General features: G+C 46.6%; 1 protein-coding gene across 3 annotated transcripts in view; it reads left to right on the top strand.

Moving 5' to 3' along the window:
• Positions 1-20,206, top strand: part of ABCC4 (ATP binding cassette subfamily C member 4) — a 264,706-nt gene that overhangs the window by 86,490 nt on the left and 158,010 nt on the right. For all 3 annotated transcript variants that reach the window (XM_047081091.1, XM_047081080.1, XM_047081094.1), the window contains 4 exons: positions 711-960; positions 11,607-11,708; positions 15,362-15,451; positions 16,796-16,987. In XM_047081091.1, coding sequence (XP_046937047.1) covers positions 711-960; positions 11,607-11,708; positions 15,362-15,451; positions 16,796-16,987 — 634 coding nt within the window. The remainder of the gene's footprint in view (positions 1-710; positions 961-11,606; positions 11,709-15,361; positions 15,452-16,795; positions 16,988-20,206) is intronic.

Raw genomic sequence — 20,206 nt, 5'->3', positions numbered from 1 at the left:
GAGATTGGGCCAAACTGTCAGAATCAATATGATTCATTCCAGACAGAGACACAGATCCATGGAAACACTGGTCCTTTTTGTGTGGCTTTACGTTTGTAGAATGTTTTTCAGTCTGTGAGTTAAATATTTGATCAGTTGTGTACCCCCCACCCACAGCCCCTCTCTGACAGCCCTGTGCTTCTGTTCCCTCTTGCACTTACTTCATAGGTACGTCTTCCTCTGCTTCAAGCGCACGCAGCTTCGTTCTTCCCTGGCCCCCACCAAGCCCGACCAACCTGGCTCGTCCCCCCAGGTTCCACTTGCACGCGTCCGACCCCGACTCCACTGTTCTGAGGGAGGCACCTCTTCTCTGTGCACCCACGGGGCCTGCACTCACTGTTTCTGTTTAGTGCACACATTTTGGGTTGCTTAGTCTCTTCTCCTTATGAGTTCATGAGTTCCCGGAGAGGACAGGCTGTGTCTGTCATCAGCAAGGTGCCCAGCACAGGACTTGTAGTCAGGCGTGCTTGTTGAGTGAATGTTCAACCTGGTCTGATCGATCCAGAATGTTAACGTGCGACATTACGCCTCCGTTTAGTTAAGGTGAGCGGAGTGGTTCTGAGCGTGTGGTCCTTATGTTGGAGCCTGGAAAGGGGCCACGGGCAACAGGCGCTTGAACAGACGACGTGGACGTTGATGCTTCCTTCAAACCTATATCCTCTCTTTTCCAGGAAGGAAATTTCCAAGATTCTGAGAAGTTCCTACCTCAGAGGAATGAATTTGGCGTCATTTTTCGTCGCAAGCAAAAACATCGTTTTTGTGACTTTCACCACCTACGTGCTTCTTGGACACGTGCTCACAGCCAGCCATGTGTTCGTGGCAGTGACACTGTATGGGGCCGTGCGGTTGACAGTCACCCTTTTTTTCCCTGCAGCCATTGAGAAGGTGTCAGAGGCGGTTGTCAGCATCCGAAGGATCAAGGTTTGGCAACAAATAACCTTGTTTTTAAAAAAAAAAATTTTTTTAACGTTTATTTATCTTGGAGGGAGGGAGGGAGGGAGAGAAAGAGAGCGAGCGAGAGAGAGAGAGAGAGAGAGAGAGAGAGAGAGAGAGTGCACGACAGAGAGAGCATGGGAAGGGTAGGGGCAGAGACTGAGGGAGACCCAGAATCCGAAGCAGGCTCCAGGCTCCCAGCTGTCAGCACAGAGCCCGACCTCACAAACTGCGAGATCATGACCTGAGCCGAAGTAGGTTGCTCAACCGACTGAGCCACCAGGTGCCCCAATGACAAATAACCTTTTTAAGTTGTAGGTGGATTTTAAGCATAACACCTGATTTCATTTTATTTTTTTTTAAATTTTTATTATTTAAGTTTTGAGAGAGAGTGCAAGTCGGGGGGAGGGGCGGGGAGAGAGGGAGAGGGAGAGGGAGGGGGAGAGAGAGAGAGAGAGAGAGAGAGAGAGAGAGAGAGAGAGAGAGAGAATCCCAAGCAGGCTTCACCTTGCTGTCCATGCAGAGCCCGACAGGGGGTTGGAAGTCATGAACATTGAGATCATGACCTGAGTCGAAATCAGGAGTTGGATGCTAACCCGACCGAGCTACCCAGGTGCCCCGAAACATCTGCTTTTAATTTGGTGTCCTCATGCTGTGGTTTAACTTTCTCAGCAGCCAAGCCCGTAGTCATTCCAGAATGTTGTACGTGTTCCCCTCCCTGTCTTCTTGGGGATGTGCCCTACAGAGAACTAAGTGGCTGATCATTCATGGGGGCAGTGATAGCAGTGGCACAGGGCCTTTGATCACCTGCAGGGTGATGAAGATGTCTGAGGCAGGAGGAAAACGAACAGATCTCCTCTCTTGTGCCAACTCAAATGATTCGGTAGCGACAGTATGCAGTTTTGGGGGAAGAAGATTCCTCTCTAGGTCAGGAAGGAAGGAGCTTGCAGAAGGGCCCTGGCTCCTTGGGTGGGTAGATGGCCTCAGCCTCACCGTTACTTGTCCCTGATTGAAGATGGGTTCTATCCCCCATGGATGCCTGCCTTGTGGTCTCGGAGTAAGTCTTGTGGACCTCCACCTTTTGTCCCCTGTCCCCCTGTTTACTTGTTTTCCTGCCTCAGCCCATTTCTGGGAAGGTCTTTCAAATATGTCCCCTGCTTCCTACACCCCCCCCCCCCCATACTGCTGCCTCCTTTTCCTAATTAGCTGTCCCTATGTTGCCCAGGGCAAATAATATCGCCAAGATGCAGGCCGACGTAGTGGGTGCTCAGGTGTTTGTGTGTTTATAAATAGGTCTAAAATGAAGATAAATATGCTCTGCTGACGGGACCTAGGCACGAACTTGAGTGCCTGGGCTTTACAAAAAACCTAGTTTGTTTTGTTCCTGTTCCTCCACAGTGATGGACGTGTAGTAGTATGTTTCTACTGAAGTTCTATGGCTCTGCGTGTGCCTTTTTTTTTTTTTTTTTAGTTTTATCATAAAAGCTGAGATTTTTTTTTATGATGAATTAAAAAAAATTTTTTTTAATGTTTATTTTTGAGAGAGGGAGACAGCGTGGGCAGGGGAGGGGCAGAGAGAGAGGAAGACACAGAATCCAAAGCAGGCTCCAGGCTCTGAGCTGTCAGCACAGAGCCCAATGCAGGGCTTGAACCCACGAACTGTGAGACCATGACCTGAGCTGAAGTTGTACGCTTAACCAACTGAGCCACCCAGAAGCCCCAAAGCTGAGATTTTTTATCATGAAATTTCTGTCCTGTAAAAAAATATTACTTATGAGAGAGATCAGTCTTAGGGGACCAGTTCTGGTCCCCAAGTTTGTCATGTTTCCTCCCAGGGGCTTCCAACAACTTTGTTAAAGTTGTGGCCCATGCGTTTCAATAAAATTTCTGTTTTGTAGCGTTTGCATCTTGAAAGAGCACATCTAGGAAGATACTTTGGTCACAGTGATGTTCTAAGCATACCTAGAACCTTTCCAGATGCCAGCTTCCCATGCACATTTTGCTGTCATTTTGTGACTGTCGCTGCTGCAGCCAGTGCTTAGTGAGGTCCAGGCACATTGTCTCGGGTCATCCTGACAGCAGTTCGTGAGCACTAGTGTCCCCACTTGACCGGTAAGGACACCGTTCCTGCAGCAAGTGAACCAGTGTGCCCATCCTCACACAGCTTGCACACGATGCACTAGGATTCTTCCCAGACCCTGGTTTCTTACCCCTTGTTACATCACCTCCACTGCCTTCCTGGGACCTTCCGGCATGAGTATTTCCTCACGTGTAGTTTTCATCATCCAGTCTCATTCTGAAGAGACCTGCAGGGGTTCCTGCAGAATCAAAATTTTAAGCTCTGGGTTTAAGCTCAACTGGCCCGTGTTTCCCAGCGCACGACCCTCCATTCTGGCCCCGGATGTGGGGGAGGGGAAGGGCTTGTCTCTGTGATGCACCACATTCATATGCGCTTTGGGGTTTTTGCCCATGCTGTTCATCTCAGGGGGTTGCCTTTTTTTCTGTTCTTGATTTAGGTAAATGCTGCTGAGTCCCCCAGCCCCTGCAATCTTCCTCCAGCACTTTTTCTCATGCTGACCTCAGGGTTCCATATTAAAAAGATTTTTTTTAAGTTTATTCATTTTGAGAGAGAGAGATTGAGAGAGAGAGACAGATTGAGAGAGAGAGAGAGAGAAAGAGAGCAAGGGAGCAAGAGAGTGAGCAGAGAAGGGGCAGAGGGAGAGAGAGAGAATCCCAAGCCCCAGCGTGGGGCTCTATCCCATGACCCCGGGATTATGACCTGAGCCGAAATCAAGAGTCAGGTGCTCAACTGACTGAGTCACCCAGGCTCCGCAAGCTTCCATATATATGTGCAAGGCCAGTACCACACCGTTCAGCATCATGGCATGTGGCTGGTTCTGACTCGACAGGACTATACTAAGCCCCCTGACAGCAGATGATATCTGATAGTTCTTTTGCAGAGTGGCTGGCCCATGTTGGGTATCTACTGGGCCTCAGATAAATACTGAATTAGTGGAAGCAACACTAATTCAGAGTCAGTGTAGACTCTGCTGGCCTGGCTTCTGGCCTGGGCTATTAGGTCTTATAGATAGTTAGAAGCATTTGTCTTCTTTGGTTAAAAACATTAGTTTTACTGGCCATTGTGTAATAAAGGAAGATGAAAACCATGTGGCTTTATGCTAAAGTGCATCTTGAATCCAAAGGCAATCTAGAGACAGAATGCTCTCTTTGAAGGTCAGTCTTTTCTTTCCTCTTAAGGTCTTCAACTGATTGGGTGAGGCCCACCTACCATCATGGAGGGATAATCTGCTTTAAAGCCCACTGATTTAAGTGTCAGTCTCATCTGAAAGGTACTTTCACTGTAACATCCAGACGTGTTTGAGCAAATGACTGTGGCTTAGCCATGTTGACCCATAAAATTAACCATCACACCCACTGGAATCTCCCGTCTCCTCCTTCGAACTCCCCGGATGTGACTTTGTCCTCACTTCCCGCATGTGTGGGATGGATGTATTCTCCTCCCCGATCTCCAGGCTTCTGAAGACAGGCGCGGTGCCTTGTCCATCTTTGCATTCCTCACTGCACATGCTCAGGAGATGTGTCACTGTATTCTCCACGTCTGTGAGATGCTGCAGGCATCCAGCAATTGAGCATTGTTTTGTGATACATAAAATCACATAGCATGAAAGGGATCTTGCAGAAGGTTTTGAGGGAGTTGTATCCAAATATTTGGGTGGGACTTTTGATTGCTTTTCTGCTAAAATGCAGCTGAACTGTGTCTGAGGCTGGAAATTCTTCCCATGGAGATGTGTCCAGTAGCATCAAAGGTATGACTTGCTGAGAACTTTGAATTTTCCTGGGTCTGACTTTGTCAAGCCCCTTTGTGTCCTGATGAAGCATCTTTGATTTGGGCTGAAAGCCCAAGTCTTCTCTCCTCTGTATAAAGTTTCTGGCAGAAAGGTGGGCCTAGGGATTTAGAGTTTGTTGAGCAGAAGTTGTTTTCAGTAGAGGTGGGAAGAGTGGCCGAGAAGGTTGGTGAGAAAGGGGTGGTTAGCATGGCAAACTGCTTCATGGTGGCTTTGAAGTAATTATTGAAGTATCTTTTTTTCTTTTAGATCTTAGACTTTTTTCCAACCCATATGGTTTCTATAACCCCTTAAGAAATTTAGATCTCAAGTACATCAGAATCACCTGGAGGGCTTATGAAAAGTAACTCATGACAGTTTGGGGACTCTGAGTCTCTGGGTCATGCAGGGCCCGAGGTATCTGTGTCCTAAGCAAGTGTGCCTGTGTTACCTGAAAACATGCCACACGTGGGAAACGTTGCCCCAGCTGCAGGAAAAAGCACACAAAGCCAGAATGTGCTTAGCAAAATGTAAAAGATGTCAGGGTCATGTTAAGACTAAAATCAGTGGACAGGAGAAACTAACACCTGTCTTGGTTTGTGCTAGACTTTTGGGGGGCCCATTTAGAATTCCTTCAGTCACCCCACAAAGTAACTGAGCACCTACCTCAAGCCTGGGGCTGTGCTAGATGTGTATATACAATGATAAGCAAATGCACAGAAGGCTTGCCTGCTTAGAATTTCTGAAGCATCGAGAGGGAGTTAATAAATGCTCACACAATGACATTCACTGTTAATGTGTGTTTCGTGTCATCAGTCAGTCTTTGGAAGAAAAAGTCTGATGGGATGCCTGGGTGACTCAGTCGGTTAAGTGTCCAACTTCAGCTCAGGTCATGATCTCATGGTCCATGGGTTTGAGCCCCATGTCGGACTCTGTGCTGACAGTTCAGAGCCTGGATGGAGCCTGCTTCTGATTCTGTGTGTCTGTCTCCCCCTCCCCTGCTCATGCTCTATCTCTCAAGAGTAAATAAACATTAATTTTTTTTTCTTTTTTTAAGAAAAAGGCTGAGGTCCTATGAGGTGCTTTGTAGACACTGCTGTAATTTTGGAGGTGGGGCTTCCTGGGAAGGCTGAAGGAGTTCCATGGAGAGTTACATGTGTGTGTGGGGGGGGGTGGGGGAGATAGGAGGCTGATACTCTGCATTTTTGGGGGGATAGTTATGTGGCAGAAGGTCTTATTAGAAAGCGCTTGGTGCACCAGAAGGAGATCCATGTATTTGACGATGAGGGCGCAGAGAGAGGCCTGAGCAGGGGGCAGAGCACCTTATAGACCACAGGAAGGTTTTTTGCTTTTGCAGAGCTCACTCTGGCTGCAGCCCAGGGACCGGATCCGAGGAGGTCGGGGTGGGGATCTAGTGTAGAGCAGGAAGTGTTCAGAGGCTAATGCAGTCCAGGAACCGGGTGATGTGGTTTGGATTAGGCTGAACTAGACGCAGTGAGATTTGAGAGCCACTCAGGAGCACGTACCTGACACAGGTAATAGGCAGTGAATATAATGGACTGATCCAATGTTCACTCCTCTTTCCTTCCCTGCCTCTCACGTGTTTTGTGCAGTGAGAGGTAAAAATGGCAGCAGGCGAGGAAGAAAAGATGCGCTGAGGACACTCACCAGGTAGTCAGGACTAGGCGAGGTTTGGCTCGTAGAGGGTCAGAAGCTTGGGAGGCGCCCAGAAGTTTGCTGTGACACTGTCTCCTGCAGCCTGGGACTCAGATGATGTTTGGGAGTCCCAGAGGTAAATGCAGCACACCTCTCCACCTTGAAGGTGGCGCTGGGATCCCCAGCCCTGGCGTAAAGCCAAACGTGGGCTGTAGAGTGTATGTCTTCTCTTCCACACACACTTGTCAATTTCCTTTTTTTCCACGTACTGAAAATGAAGGATTTACTACGAAGTTATAGGCCCAAGAAGTTCCTTCTATTTTTCTCTTAGTGACATTGAACGAGTCCAATAGGATTATAAAAGATCTTGTCTTAACTTCAAAGCAGTGAAAGTCTTAACAATGTCTACACCCAGTAAAGTGAGGTTATAGTGTTCACAAAGCTGCTTAGGTTTTTGCCTAGCAGCCACTGTGAAGTCAATCTTGTTGGCTTGAGTTCTGACGGCTGATTCTTTCCCGCATGACCTGTTCTGGGTATGCACTTCATGGCTTTAATGGCAATTTAATGTCAGCTTTTTCATCAGCCTGAGCACTTGAGAAAAATCCAGCCAGCACATCTGGCACCTTTATAAGCTGTTCATGTGTTGAATGGAGCCTCATTTAACCACCGGGAGACTGTGACTCCTTTCTCCACTCAGACCTATTATTTACGGACAAATGCTCAATAGATTTACTTCCTCACTGTGTGCATAGTTTCTCTTTTCTTTCTTTCCTTGAAGGTGCAGAATTTCTATTCTAATATGCACATACTGAATTTTGAATTTTATGTCTTGGTAATATGCTTAAGCTAAAATTTGAGTTTTATTCTGTCTAGACAAGATTTATGACACCTACAGCCTTCTGCTTGTTGCCATCTTAACTCATACTGTGTAAGACTGTAGTGATCTAGTCAGTGATTAGATTCACTCGAACCAGCCGTAGAGTCGGGTTCTTTAGGGGTTATCGTGACATGCTGACCCTTTGCTAGCCTCAGTGTGGGGTTTGAGTTGGGCTGTTCGTAAGTGCGTGAACGGCATAGTCTTCTCCCTTGCCATGACTTAATATCCCTTTGGGAATTCAGAAGTAGGGTGGGCAGTGCCAGCTAGGGCCCTTGTGAGCTGGTTCCCAGGAGGATTAGCATTTGAGATGGGTTGGGAAGGAAGGGTTGGTTCAGTACTCAGAGTATCAAGGCGGAGGGCACTTGGGGAGTGTGAACTTAGGTGCTCATGGGTCACTGAAGGGTTTTAAGCATGGTGGACGTTCTCAGAGGTGTTTCAGTGAGATCATGAGGGAGTGTGGGGCGCCTAGGTGGCTCAGCTGGTTAAGCAACTGACTTCGGCTCAGGCCATGATCTCCTGGTTCATGAGTTAAAGCCCTGCGTCAGGGACTCTGCTGTCAGTGTGGAGCCTGCTTCGGATCCTCTGTCCCCTTCTCTCTGCCTTTGGCCCACTTACGCTCTCTCACTCTCTTAAAAATGAATAAACGTTAAAAAAAAATAGGAAGTGGTGTTAGGTTTGACAGTGTTGGGGATGCTGGGGAAGGAATCGGGAGGGTATAGGGAGACAGCAAAAAATTGTGTCGGTGTTGTAAACGATTGGTGGTGAGATTCCGAAATTACGTTGTTTCAAGAGGAATGAAGAATTGGAGGGATCGGAATTGTTGCAGAATAGGCAAGAGTTGCTGTCTGGGTGACTGTGGGGGAGCTGGTGTGGAAGAGAAATCAGGGCCATGCTGGGTTTAAAGCCTGCAAAGGAAGGAGTCCTCAGACCATCGTCTGTCCATTCTGCTTCCCTGTTAGACACGGGCATGGGGCAGAGAGGAAGGTTCTCAGCGAGCCTGGACGAGTGGAAGCATCTGTGAGCAGACCTCGCCTCCCGCAGGCTGCGTCTTTGAGAGAAATGCACAGGAACACGTTTTCCTTTTCCTGCACAGAAGAAACTTTGCATATTCAGCTTTAATCACATTTGTAGCTTTGCAGCAAGATAGACAAGATTTTAATGACTTAAAGAGTGTTTATGGTTTTTAGAGTAGCAGTTGACTTCTGTGTTGTTCTCCTGAAACATTTTCACATGCTTATTTCAGTTGCTTCCTATGTTGGTTAGGATGAGGTTTGCCCGTGGGTCCTAGAATACCCATGTTAAAGCTGCTTATACAGGTAGTTCATTTTTCTTTCCTGAGCAAACCTTCGTGAGGTTGTGTGTCGGTTTGCTAGCGCTGGGGCCGCAAAGTTGCCACAAACTAGGTGGCTCAGAGCGACAGGAATGTGTTGTTTCACGGTTCTGGAGCCAGAAGTCTGAAATCAGGGTGTCCTCAGGGTCGTGATCCCTCTGAAACCTATAAGGGAGAATCCTTCCTTGCCTTCTCTAGTTTCTCGTGTGGCTGGCACACCTTGGCGTTTCTTGGCTTGTGGTTGCCATCACTGTAATCTCTGTCTTGGTTGTTTCCTACCTGTATGTATCTCTCCTCCTCCTTCTCTTCCTCCTCCTCTTTCCCTCTCCCTCCTCTCCGCCTCCTTCTCCTCCTCCTCCCCACTCCTCCTCCCCACTCCTCCTCCTCCTCCTTCTCCTCCTCTTTGCCTCTTTCCCTCTCCCTCCTCCCCTCCTCTCCACCTCTTCCTCCTCCTTCTCCTCCTCCTTCTCCTCTTTTCCTCTTCCCCCTCCCTCCTCCCCTCCCCACTCCTCCTCCTCCTCTTTGCCTCTTTCCCTCTCCCTCCTCCCCTCCTCTCCACCTCCTTCTCCTCCTTCTCCTTCTCCTCCTCCTCCTCTTTTCCTCTTCCCCCTCCTTCCTCCCCTCTTCTCTGCCTCCTTCTCCTCCTCCTCCCCATTCCTCCTCCTCCTCCCCATTCCTCTTCCTCCTCCCCACTCCTCCTCCTCTTTTCCTCTTCCCTTCTCCCTCCTCCCCTCATCTCTGCCTCCTTCTCCTCCTCCTCCCCACTCCTCCTCCTTCTCCTCTTTGCCTCTTTCCCTCTCCCTCCTCTCCACCTCCTTCTTCTCCTCCTCCCCACTCCTCCTCCTCCTCCCCTCTTCCTCCTCTTGTTTTCCTTTAAAGATTTTATTTCTGAGTAATCTCTGTGCCCAATGTGGGACTCAAACTCACAGCCCCAAGACTGAGAGCTGCACGCTCCACTGACTGAGCCAGCCAGGCGCCCCATTGTGTCTTCTTATAAGGACACCAGTCATATTGGATTTAGGGGTCACCCTACTCCAGTATGACCTCACCTGAATCAGCCACATCTGCAATGACCCTATTTGCAAATAAAGTCACATAATTGAGGTAACTGGGGTTATGACTTCATCCTGTCTTTCTGGGAGGGCACGATTCACCCCATAAGAAGTTCCATGGCTAGTATGCTGTTCTGTGGCTTTAGAGGCCCAGACGCTTTCCTTCTTGCTTGTGGCCTTGCCCAGAGAGTCATGGGCCAGAGAGGCTTTTTTTTCCGGGAAGCAACCTTATTCCTGCCGGCACCGCTCAGTTGGGTTCGTACCCGAAGAACTGAGCCCCGAACGCCATGTGGCATAGTTTTTCATACATTTTTTACTTCTTTGTCTCTCATATGTAGTAACATACAAACATGTAGTCTGATTAAGTGGTCTCATGTTACAAGGTCGTGAGGGATGTGGTCACGTATGCATATAACCAGGTTGCCTTGAGGGTTTGTTTTTTTTTTTCTTTTCTCTTTTTTTCTTCTTTTCCGAGGGAGGGGACCCTACCACAGCTTTGGCTAAGCTGCCGACTTCCAAGGCCCAAGCCATTGGGTGGAGGAAGGTTCCTGGGCATGATCACTTTCCACTGGCCTAAACTTAATCACCTGACTCTGCATAGCTCTGTGGGAGGCTGGGAAGAGGGGTCCCTTTCCCAGGCTTCCATGCCCTAAAAACCAGGAGTTTGTTTCCACAGAAGAACGAGAGCAAGTTTTGAGGGCCGTTAACAGTTGCTGCCACACATTCAAAGTTTTGGGGGTAGAGGGGTATTGGTTGTTCATTCTGTTTGTACCAGTGTAGCTTTTCCCGTTGAATTATGTCTAGCATTTGCAGAGCAAAACCGAGTTTTCCTGTATATGTGATTGTGTTAGGTTTGTAATGGTTAGCATGACTTGGTTCGATTCAAATTGCACCACCTTGCTGCTATCTGGTGTGGACAAGAGCAGGAAGCGTGGAAAAATACCTTCTCCTGCTGTCGAGAGGGTATTTGCTAAGGAGAAAAGACAAGTGATTATGAAGAGATGCTTGTAAAAAAAAAATATATATATATATATATATATATATATATATATATATATATATATATATATATATATATTTAAGTAGGCTTCATGCCCAGCGTGGAGCCCAACATGGGGCTTGAACTCATGACCCTGAGATCAGGACCTGAGCTGAGATCAAGAGTCAGATGCTTAACCAACCCGGCGCCCCTAAAAATTTTTTTTTTTTTTTTTTTTAGAACGATGACAAGTGATAGCTCATGACAGGAAGGATGCATTGCTGTGATGCTTATGGGGGGAAAAGCAAAGTGTACCCAAGTGCCCAGGGAAAGGGCAAAACAGAGAAATGGACAGAACCACATTTTTCATTCAGAGTCTCTCTGCCATTGGTTCTGTGTTCCCAGCCTGTCCTTTTGCATCAACTCGATTTCTGAAGGCCTGGGGGTGGCCTTTGTCTGGGTGCCCAGCGTCTCACGTGGTGCTTGGCACATGGTGGGATTAGATAAATATTTATGTAATCATTTCCTACCAATTCCCATGTTTATTGTTAGTAACACAGGAGTAAAACCGTGACAATGTCCAGGTTCTAAATGTGTTCGCTGCTCGTAACTATATTTTCTCTTGAGGGAAGAATCAGTATACTTGTTGAGAAGGTTACAGAGTTAGCTTTGTGAACTCAGTGTGTGTGTGTGTGTGTGTGTGTGTGTGTGTACTGTATTATATAATTACATAGTACATACTGTGTTCTGATGTGAGTCCCCCTTGTAAATACAGTTGGTAAAATGATACATACACAGGCTGCGTAAAATGCTACGTTGCAAATTCCAGGAAAGCAATTATTCTTGCTTATGCTTTGTTCCTACAGCTCAACCAGCCTTTTTCCTTCTTCTGCAGAACTTTCTGTTACTTGACGAGATACCACAGCGTACTCCTCAGCCGCCATCAGACGGTAAAATGATCGTGCATGTGCAAGACTTCACTGCCTTTTGGGATAAGGTAACAAATCCTCCCTTGCAAGATCACAACTGGTAAAAGATAACCGGGGATGTAGATTTAATAGAGAATTTTGATTTTTTTTTTTTTACACACCATATAAAATGTGACTTGCATTGTTTCCTTGAAAGTATATTATAAACATTCTCAAAATCAGGAATAAGGTTTGTAGTTAATGGGGATTAAGTATAAAATCAGCCCAAGGCATACGACATGTTCTTTGTCCCATTGTTAGGAGAACTTTCCAAGTATGATCACATTGTTTTCGGTGATAAGTTTGCTGCAATGTCCCCATTTACAGGATTGAGCAGACAAGTGATACGGTCCGGAACGGGTTAGCTAACACGTACATCACAAGCTGTTACAGAGGAGAGACTGGGAAATCAGTGTATGTTTTTTACCCTGACGCTATCAGACCATCTCCTAACATATGGAGTGAGGCCCATGATGTGGATATTTCCTGTAGGGTAGTGTGAGGGCTCCTGTTCTAAGCTTCTGGAAGGTGCTGGCTACTTTGGGGGCAGGCAGGGGCAGGGAGGAGGCAGCTGGTGAGCACAGTAAGTGCCAGTGATTCCCAGCTTCAGGGTTCTGTGTGGGAAGCTGACAGGTAGGACAGGTGAGGTCACGAAGGTTTTCTGACACTTGGTTGATTTAGGACATTTAGGCAAATGGGAAAAACCCTTCCTACCTTACTGCAGCGGATTCCCTCCTGCTTGGTAATTCTCCACTGGTGCACTTGAAGCACTTCTAGAAAGCTCTGTTCCAGTTCCCTTCTGTGAGTGCTGGGGAGTTAGGTAGTGCACTGAGGTAGTTACCACACACCCTGTATGATGACCCATCACCACCTTTCTTTTGTACGAACCGTGCAACACTGTAAAATGAGCACTTTTGTTCTTCCCAGAACTTAATCACTTGTTCCCAGACTTTTCCTGCAGCTTTTGCGTTGTAGCACAGAACACCCCCATCCTGTTGTCCTGCCCTCGTCTGGGGAAGGACTGTGCCTCTCACTGGGGGTGATTAGGGGCCCTAGGGTGAGGGAGGGGCACAGACATTGGGGATTTGGGAAGGAAGCTGAGGCCACCGGGCTGGGAGGCAGAAGGATGTGGGTTTTCAGACCACCCACTAGACAGCTGGGTGGGTAGGTGGGCAAAGGTCTTCGCCCCCACCTGGTTTCATTCATGAAAGGAATGCGCTCGGTTTCAGTGTCTGAGCTTGGAAGTGTTTGGTCCGGAGGGAGCCTCTAAATCGCCGCGGGGCAGGGGTTTTCATCCTGTGGTTCACTGCTATGTCCCCAGGGCCTACCCCACGGCTGGGCTGGCGCATTGCATCAGCCTCTACTGAGCCCCAGGGCAAGGGGGCCTGAGCACCCCTGAACTGTCACATGCTGCCCCCTTCTGGTCACGCTCGAGCAATGCCTGACCCTGGAGCCCGGGCCAGGAAGCAGCAACTTGTCTGGCGCTAACAGGAAGCTCTGAGGTGCAGGGAACGGGAAGCCAGTGTCGTTCTGTGGCTTCTTACTTTGTAGATGTAACTGAGTTAAAAAAAAAAAAAAATGTAGTCAAGTAGGAACTAGTTCGTTGTTAGACATGAAGAGAGGAGTGGAAAAGCTTAAAAAAATGTTTCTATGTATTGAAATCCACCTTAATGACAGTTTTTATAATTCGATAGAATCTGGGGCTGGTTTTTTTGGTGTGCATGCGTGCTTAAATGTAATTATCCTGGTTTTAGTATGTACCCATTTTATGGCCAATTATTCCAGAGAAGGTTTTCATTTTGAAGATCACACAGACCTTTTATTTCTCCTGCTGTGCCTTTAGCCTTTCTGCCTTGTGTTAACTGTGTGTACACATTCCCAGCGTAGAGAGAGGTCACGCAGCAGCAGCCCAGCTCTGCACCTGTGCGTGGGAAAGTTCGCTCAGCTGCTTTTGGCTATCCGTGGCTTGGATTCTTCCTCCCATCATCCCTCGTAGTTGAACTTGCAGGGAATGTTTTGAACAGAAGCTCTGTACGTTTCTCTGCCCTTCACGTATCTATTTGGAGGTTTGTCTTTGAGGAACCCTTTTTTTAGAAATGTAGAAGGTAGCAGTGCCTTAGATCAACTCACAGTCAGTTTCCTGTGATTGTGGGAGGACATTCCCCCAACTGTGTTTGCAGAACACTAACCCCTTACAAGCCTTCTTCAGAAAGGGTTTGGGACTCACACATATTCACGAGATCCTCAGTCCTGGGGCCATGCATGGTCAGGACTCCCAGAAGCATCCCACGGGGAAATGAGGCGGAGATTGTAACAGTGGGAACGAAGCCCACAGTGTCAGCACAGGAGCTCAACACAGGGCTCGTACCATGAGATCATAACCTGAGCCAAAACCAACAGTCAGACGTTTAACTGACTGAACCACCCAGGCACCCCATTTATTGAGAGTTTTCTTAACACTAAATCTCCTTATTGTAGAATTTATAGAATGTTTAGGAATACAACTTCTGATTAGCATGATTTTTGCTTTATCCTTTTCCGTTGTGTTGGATTCTGTGCTGTAGTGCACGCCTCCATGTGTTTTTTTTTTGTTTTTTGTTTTTTTTTTTTTGTTTTTGTTTTTTGTTTTACAGTAGAAGTACTTTGTTGTACCTGTTTACTAGGACAGGTAATGCATGGTACAGGTAGAAGACAGACTATTTCTCTGGTCCGTGATACCATATACTAACTTACTTGTTATTTTTGTTGGTGTTAAATTTGAGCTCTGATTACAGCCTTGACCACCACGCACAGGAGCCTTTTTGCCAAGAGTGATCTTACAATGCCAAGTGCCTTCTTGCTTTGTGAGCATTACTCAGATTCCTTCCTTATTAAATGAGAATGGAGAGGTTACGGGAGATTTCCAGTTACTTAGTAGCAAAGGGCCTGGCATGCCATGTACTTATACTGCCACCTTGTGGGGGTTAATGGAATAGACGATTAAAACGAAGGGTCATAATGTAAAACTTGAAAACTTCCCATACTGAATATTCTGTTAACTGTATTCTTTTAATATTAGTGTGCACCAAGAAGTTTTCATTTCAGAAGGGTGCCTTATCATTTCTACGACTTAAATTCCGTGGGTGTCTAGAACTGGGTTCACATGCAAATCTGCTAAGAGAACAGGCCTTCTGAAAAGCAGCTAAGCCCCAAAGAACTATAGTCGAGGGGTGCCTGGGTGGCTCAGTCGGTTGAGCATCCAACTTTTGATTTTGGTTCAGGTGATGATCTCACAGTGTGTGAGATCAAGCCCTGGGTTGGGCTCTGTGCTGACAGTGTGGAGCCTGCTTGGGATTCTCTGTCCCTTTCTCTCTCTGCCCCTCCCCCTTTGCACTCTCTCTCAAAGTAAATAAACATTAAAACATGTATGTATATATATATTTATATTTTTATATTATATTTATTTTTATATTTATATATATGTATGTGTGTGTGTATATATATGTATATACATATACACACATGTATATGTAGAGACAGAGAGAGAGTGTGAAAGGGACTCCAGCACATGGTATCTTCAGAGAGGAAGGGGGAGAGATGTGGGTTATGTTCACATATCAGTGACTATTACAGTATTTTCTTTTTGAGGTAATTTGTGTTACTTTATTGAAATGTGCCTATTTTTGTGAACTTGAATTTGTAGGCATCAGAAACCCCAACCCTACAAGGCCTTTCCTTTACGGTCAGACCTGGGGAATTGTTAGCTGTGGTCGGACCTGTGGGAGCAGGAAAGGTAAGTCATAGTGCCTTTTGACAGCTCGCTGCCATGCCACATCCCATATTAAATTCTTGGGGTTGGGCTGTGTGTAACACAAGTTTGACTGGGTATATCCAGAATGGCATTTCTCAAAATGTGTTCCATGGAGCATTGGTTCTGCAAGAAGGTCGCACGGCCGCATCAATCTGGATCGTGTGGTTGTGTTTTTCTTGGTGCTTCAAGTGGCACAGTTTGGAAATGCTTATCTGGAAGATGGATGTCTCCGTGAAGGAAATTCCTTACGTGACTGCTATTCGGGATGGAATGACTAAGAAAACGGATTCTTCTTTTTGTCAGAGCAAATTCTACAGGAGGTCTTGGGGTTGTAAAAGGCTCTTCTGGGAAGCTTTAAACATTTCCTTATGTGGCTTACCCAAGTCACGTCCGCGCACAGTGGTGAACGTATGGCCACGTGCATGGCACTGTGCTAAGAGCAAAAGACACGGATGTAAGAAGGCTCGGGCTGATTGCCCTCTAGAAACACCCAGGTCCTGGGGCAAGACAGGTACGCGAAAGGATGATTTCGGCTCAGTTCTGAGCATTCTGTTAGTGGTAGGCACAGAGCCACCACGTCCGTATGTCGTGAAAGACTTGAAGGAGGTGTGTGTGTGCACTTAGCCCTGTGCATCTGAAACAATAGAATAGGGAATGCTACGTGTAGGGTGAATAAATGATCGAGCCGTCATTTGATGGGTTTTTGCTTTTTGGTAACCTGACCCCCTTCAGAGTCCCTTTAATCTTTCCTGACGCATCGGATAGATTATTTACACACAGCTTTTCAGAAACGAGGCTAGCCGGATGCAGGACCACCTGCAAACCTCAGACAGAGGAAGTGTGTATTATGCCAGCCTCCCCTGTTGGGAATGGCCAGCAGTCTGTCTTTGAGCACAGCATTTCATTTGGGGGGAAACGCGCTCGGGCAGAGCAGGCTGGTATCCTCTGTTTTGTTAGCATTCAAATTTGATTTTAAATTTGTAAAAAATACGTATTTATTTTTGGGAGAGGGGAACAGAGGATACCCTGCGGGCTCTGCGCTGACAGGCTGACAGCAGTGAGCCTGACGCGGGACTCGAACTCACGGACTGCGAGATCATGACCTGAGCCGGAGTCAGCCGCTTAACTGACTGGGCCACCCAGGTGCCCTCCGAGCATTCACATTTTTTATTGCACCTTCCAGGGCTGTACTTGAGTCTGTTTTAAGTGGAAGCGCTCTGATGTGTATCAGACCCCGGGGCTGGGGGAGGCGGGATTGGGAATAGCAGCGGCTTGTCTGTGCCCAGTGCTGCTGGCACACGCTTGCTTGTTTCCAATCTGTTTCAGTCGTCGCTGTTAAGTGCCCTGCTGGGGGAGCTGCCCCGGAGCCAGGGGCTGGTCAGCGTGCACGGAAGAATCGCCTATGTTTCTCAGCAGCCCTGGGTGTTTGCAGGAACTGTGAGGAGTAATATTTTATTTGGGAAGAAGTATGAAAAGGAACGATACGAGAAAGTCATAAAGGCTTGCGCTTTGAGAAAGGTAAGGACTTTTGAGTTACACACGTTTGAATTTCAAGTAATAATAGTGTTGATTGAAATGACAAGGTTGAGTTCCTTTTTTTTTTTTTGAAAGCTCTTTGGACATTATCTGATACTTCAAGCTGGTCTTGTGGGCAGACACACCACATGTAACTGCACAGAGGCACTGCTGTTTTAATCCTGATGTCATGAGGATCACAGGATGCTTCTCTTGTTTTGTGAAGTTTTATTCACTTTGCACTTTTTAAATGGACAGTTATAAAAAAAAAAAAAGAGTAGCGTAAAGAGCCCTCATGTACCCATCCCCCAGCTTTAACCATGCTCTGCTGGGGGAGGAGGAGTAAGGCTGACCATTCCCCCTGCCCTCTGCCAGCCTCACCCACACCCCGAATTATTCTGATGCAGAACGTAGCCCTCCTGTAGTTCGTCTGCACGTGTTTCCTTCATTATCTCTAAAAGATAAGAAGTCCTCTGAAAAGAAACCATGTTATCACCCTTGAAAAGTGACCACAGGTCCTTAATATCATCACTGTCCTAGTCCACGTGTACATTTCGTTAATTATCTCAGCAGGAAATCTGGTCAGCCATTGGTTTGAGTCAGACCCCACGTAAGGTCTGTACTTTGCTCTTGGCTGATTTATATCTGGGGTCCCTTTCAGTCTCTAGGTTTCCTCTCCACTTGATTTTTAACTTGCGATTTATTATTTTAAGAAAAGGAAATGTTTTCAAATTTATTTTGAATACTACATCATTGTTTTTGCAGAAAATGACGAGATGAAATGTTGAACTGTACTTGGGATTTAAATAAAATTGATGAATGAATGATAAAAACTGAACTTACTTGATAGGACAGTATAATTTAGCAAAAAGGAAAACAAAACGGTCCATAGTGATAAATATTATGTGACTCCCTTTGGGTTATAAAAATCAGTGGATAATGGCGGTAAAGGGCTCTCCCTGGGGTCTGCTCGATGCAGGCTGGACATCCGACTGTTCTTTTATACTGTGTGGAAAAGGCCAGGACAGACTTCTAAAGGTATGGAATTGAAGGCTCCCAGCCAGTGTAGTGAGGAAATAGTAATTTTGCTTGAACAATGGCTTGAACATGATAGATTTTATCAGGCGAGTAGCATTTTATGATGTGGACAAAACATAATTGCTTGTTTAATGGGCTTCTATTTCTTTCCCCTGGGTCATTGTTAATGAGAGATTATGTGTTTTCAGAAATGACATCAGGTTAGCAGTGGTGAGCGAGATTTTTGTTCAATGGTGTATACTGTGTAAGGAGAGGGAGAAAGCAGTGGTGGTAACTGCCATTTATTTGGAGTCCACGTGCTAATCACTTTTTTGCCTGTCGTGCGTGCGCACACACACACCCATCCGCCCACCCACCCACGCACACACACGTACCAGTTTTTAATCTTTTACCAGTGCTTTTGATGGCATGCACCACCCTCATTTTATAGTTGCTAGAACTGAGGCTTATAGAGATGAAACAATTCACGTAAACATCTGCAGCTCAAGTTCAGATTTTTCATGACCCCAGATTCCATGCTTCAAGTTCAGATTTTTCATGACCCCAGATTCCATGCTTCAAGTTCAGATTTTTCATGACCCCAGATTCCATGCTTCACGGGGCCATGACGCCTCCCAGCAGAGGGAGTTTATAAGGAAGAGCGATTTTTAAAGTTGGGTAATTGAGGCGGAGGCCAGTACTGACACCGGTGAGAAGCCAGACGCCGAGAGGCAGTGGCCCCAGTAGCCCACCTGCAAGCCTGGTGGGCGAGGGTAGGACATCAGCTCCGCTCCAGGAACGGTGTTGTGGAGCATTTAGAAAAATGGGGATGATGCAGCAGTTAACAGGACGTCAACTTTGAGCATACAACAGGCATGTACACAGAGTAGCAACAGTTAATTCAGATATAACTGGAGAAGTTCCTTAGGCAGACGGTCATCAAGTACTTGTGGACGTGGCATGTGATACCACGAGGGTGAGTCTCCTCAACGCGATGACTGCCGGGAGCGAGGGGCCGAAGAGGCCACCGTGTGGTCCACGTACCTTGACGTTGTGCACGTGTGAAGATTACAACCCTAACTGGGTACCAGGAGCTGAAGTTTTCCTTCTCATATTTACACCACTGCCTTTTCAGCTCATAAACTACTAGGTAACCTTGTTCGACATAACTACTATTTAATTTAATTTATATTTTATATATTTTATTTATTTATTTATTTATTTATTTATTTATTTATTTATTTATTTATTTTGAGAGAGAGAGACAGAAAGAGAGAGAGAGAGAGAGAATGCACGTGCAAGTTATCAAAGGGCAGAGAGAGGGAGAGGGAAAGAGGAGCGGGGCTCACCTGGGCTCTGGCTCACCCAAAGCAGAGTTCATGCTCACCCAGTGTGGGTCTCTAACTCAGGAACCATGAGATCATGACCTGAGCTGAATGAAGTTAGATATTTAACCGATTGAGCCACCTAGGTGCCCAATGTAACTACCCTTTAAATGATTTAAATAGAGGTGCTATGAGTGTCCAGGAAGAAGAATTTTTAAGAGTAATAGAAAAGTACTGAAATTCTGTGTGGCCAAGAAGATTCAGACAGATACGTATGTGCTCCAATCAGGAACAGCGTTTTCACATAAGATAGAAAAGGAAAAGTTTTTGCCTTAACTTGCCTCCTTCAACACTGAGCCAGTTGTAAATGCTATGTTTAACTCTTGGCCCCTAACACGAGAAATTATATTCCGTTGCCACAGAGGCTGGGAGAGCATTCCTGAAAACAGGGGCATTAAACTTATTTTTAGCCCAAATAGATGTCACTTATTATAATAATGAGTAAATTATGTGATATATTTTTTTAAATGGGACAATTGAAGAAGGTGGGGTGTGGAGTATGCAATGAACAGAACACAGGCATTTTCTTTTCACCTTCCTCAAGCCTAACTCCTGATGCCCAGAGCAGATTCCGAAGAGCCAGGCCAGTGTTTGCCTGTTTCTTTGCACGGCCTTGCTTTTCTGGTGATAGCTCAGCCCTGCCTTTCTACTCCCCACATTTGACCATCCCTGGAGAAAAGCACGTGTTGGGACAGTGGCTGCCATTCAGCGTTTTCCCCAGGGACTGATGCCTTTGCCACCGCCACATGGGACGACTGGACCAGTGTGTGGGCCACCTCTGGGGCACGTGGACTCTGGCGGGAAGGGCCCCTGCAAGGCG

Source organism: Lynx rufus, unplaced genomic scaffold (genome assembly GCF_022079265.1).
Source record: "Lynx rufus isolate CCGP_SWC_20201006 ecotype Redwood Valley unplaced genomic scaffold, mLynRuf1.p SCAF_1, whole genome shotgun sequence".
NCBI lineage: Eukaryota > Metazoa > Chordata > Mammalia > Carnivora > Felidae > Lynx > Lynx rufus.
This window is presented reverse-complemented; position numbering and strand designations above follow the sequence as displayed.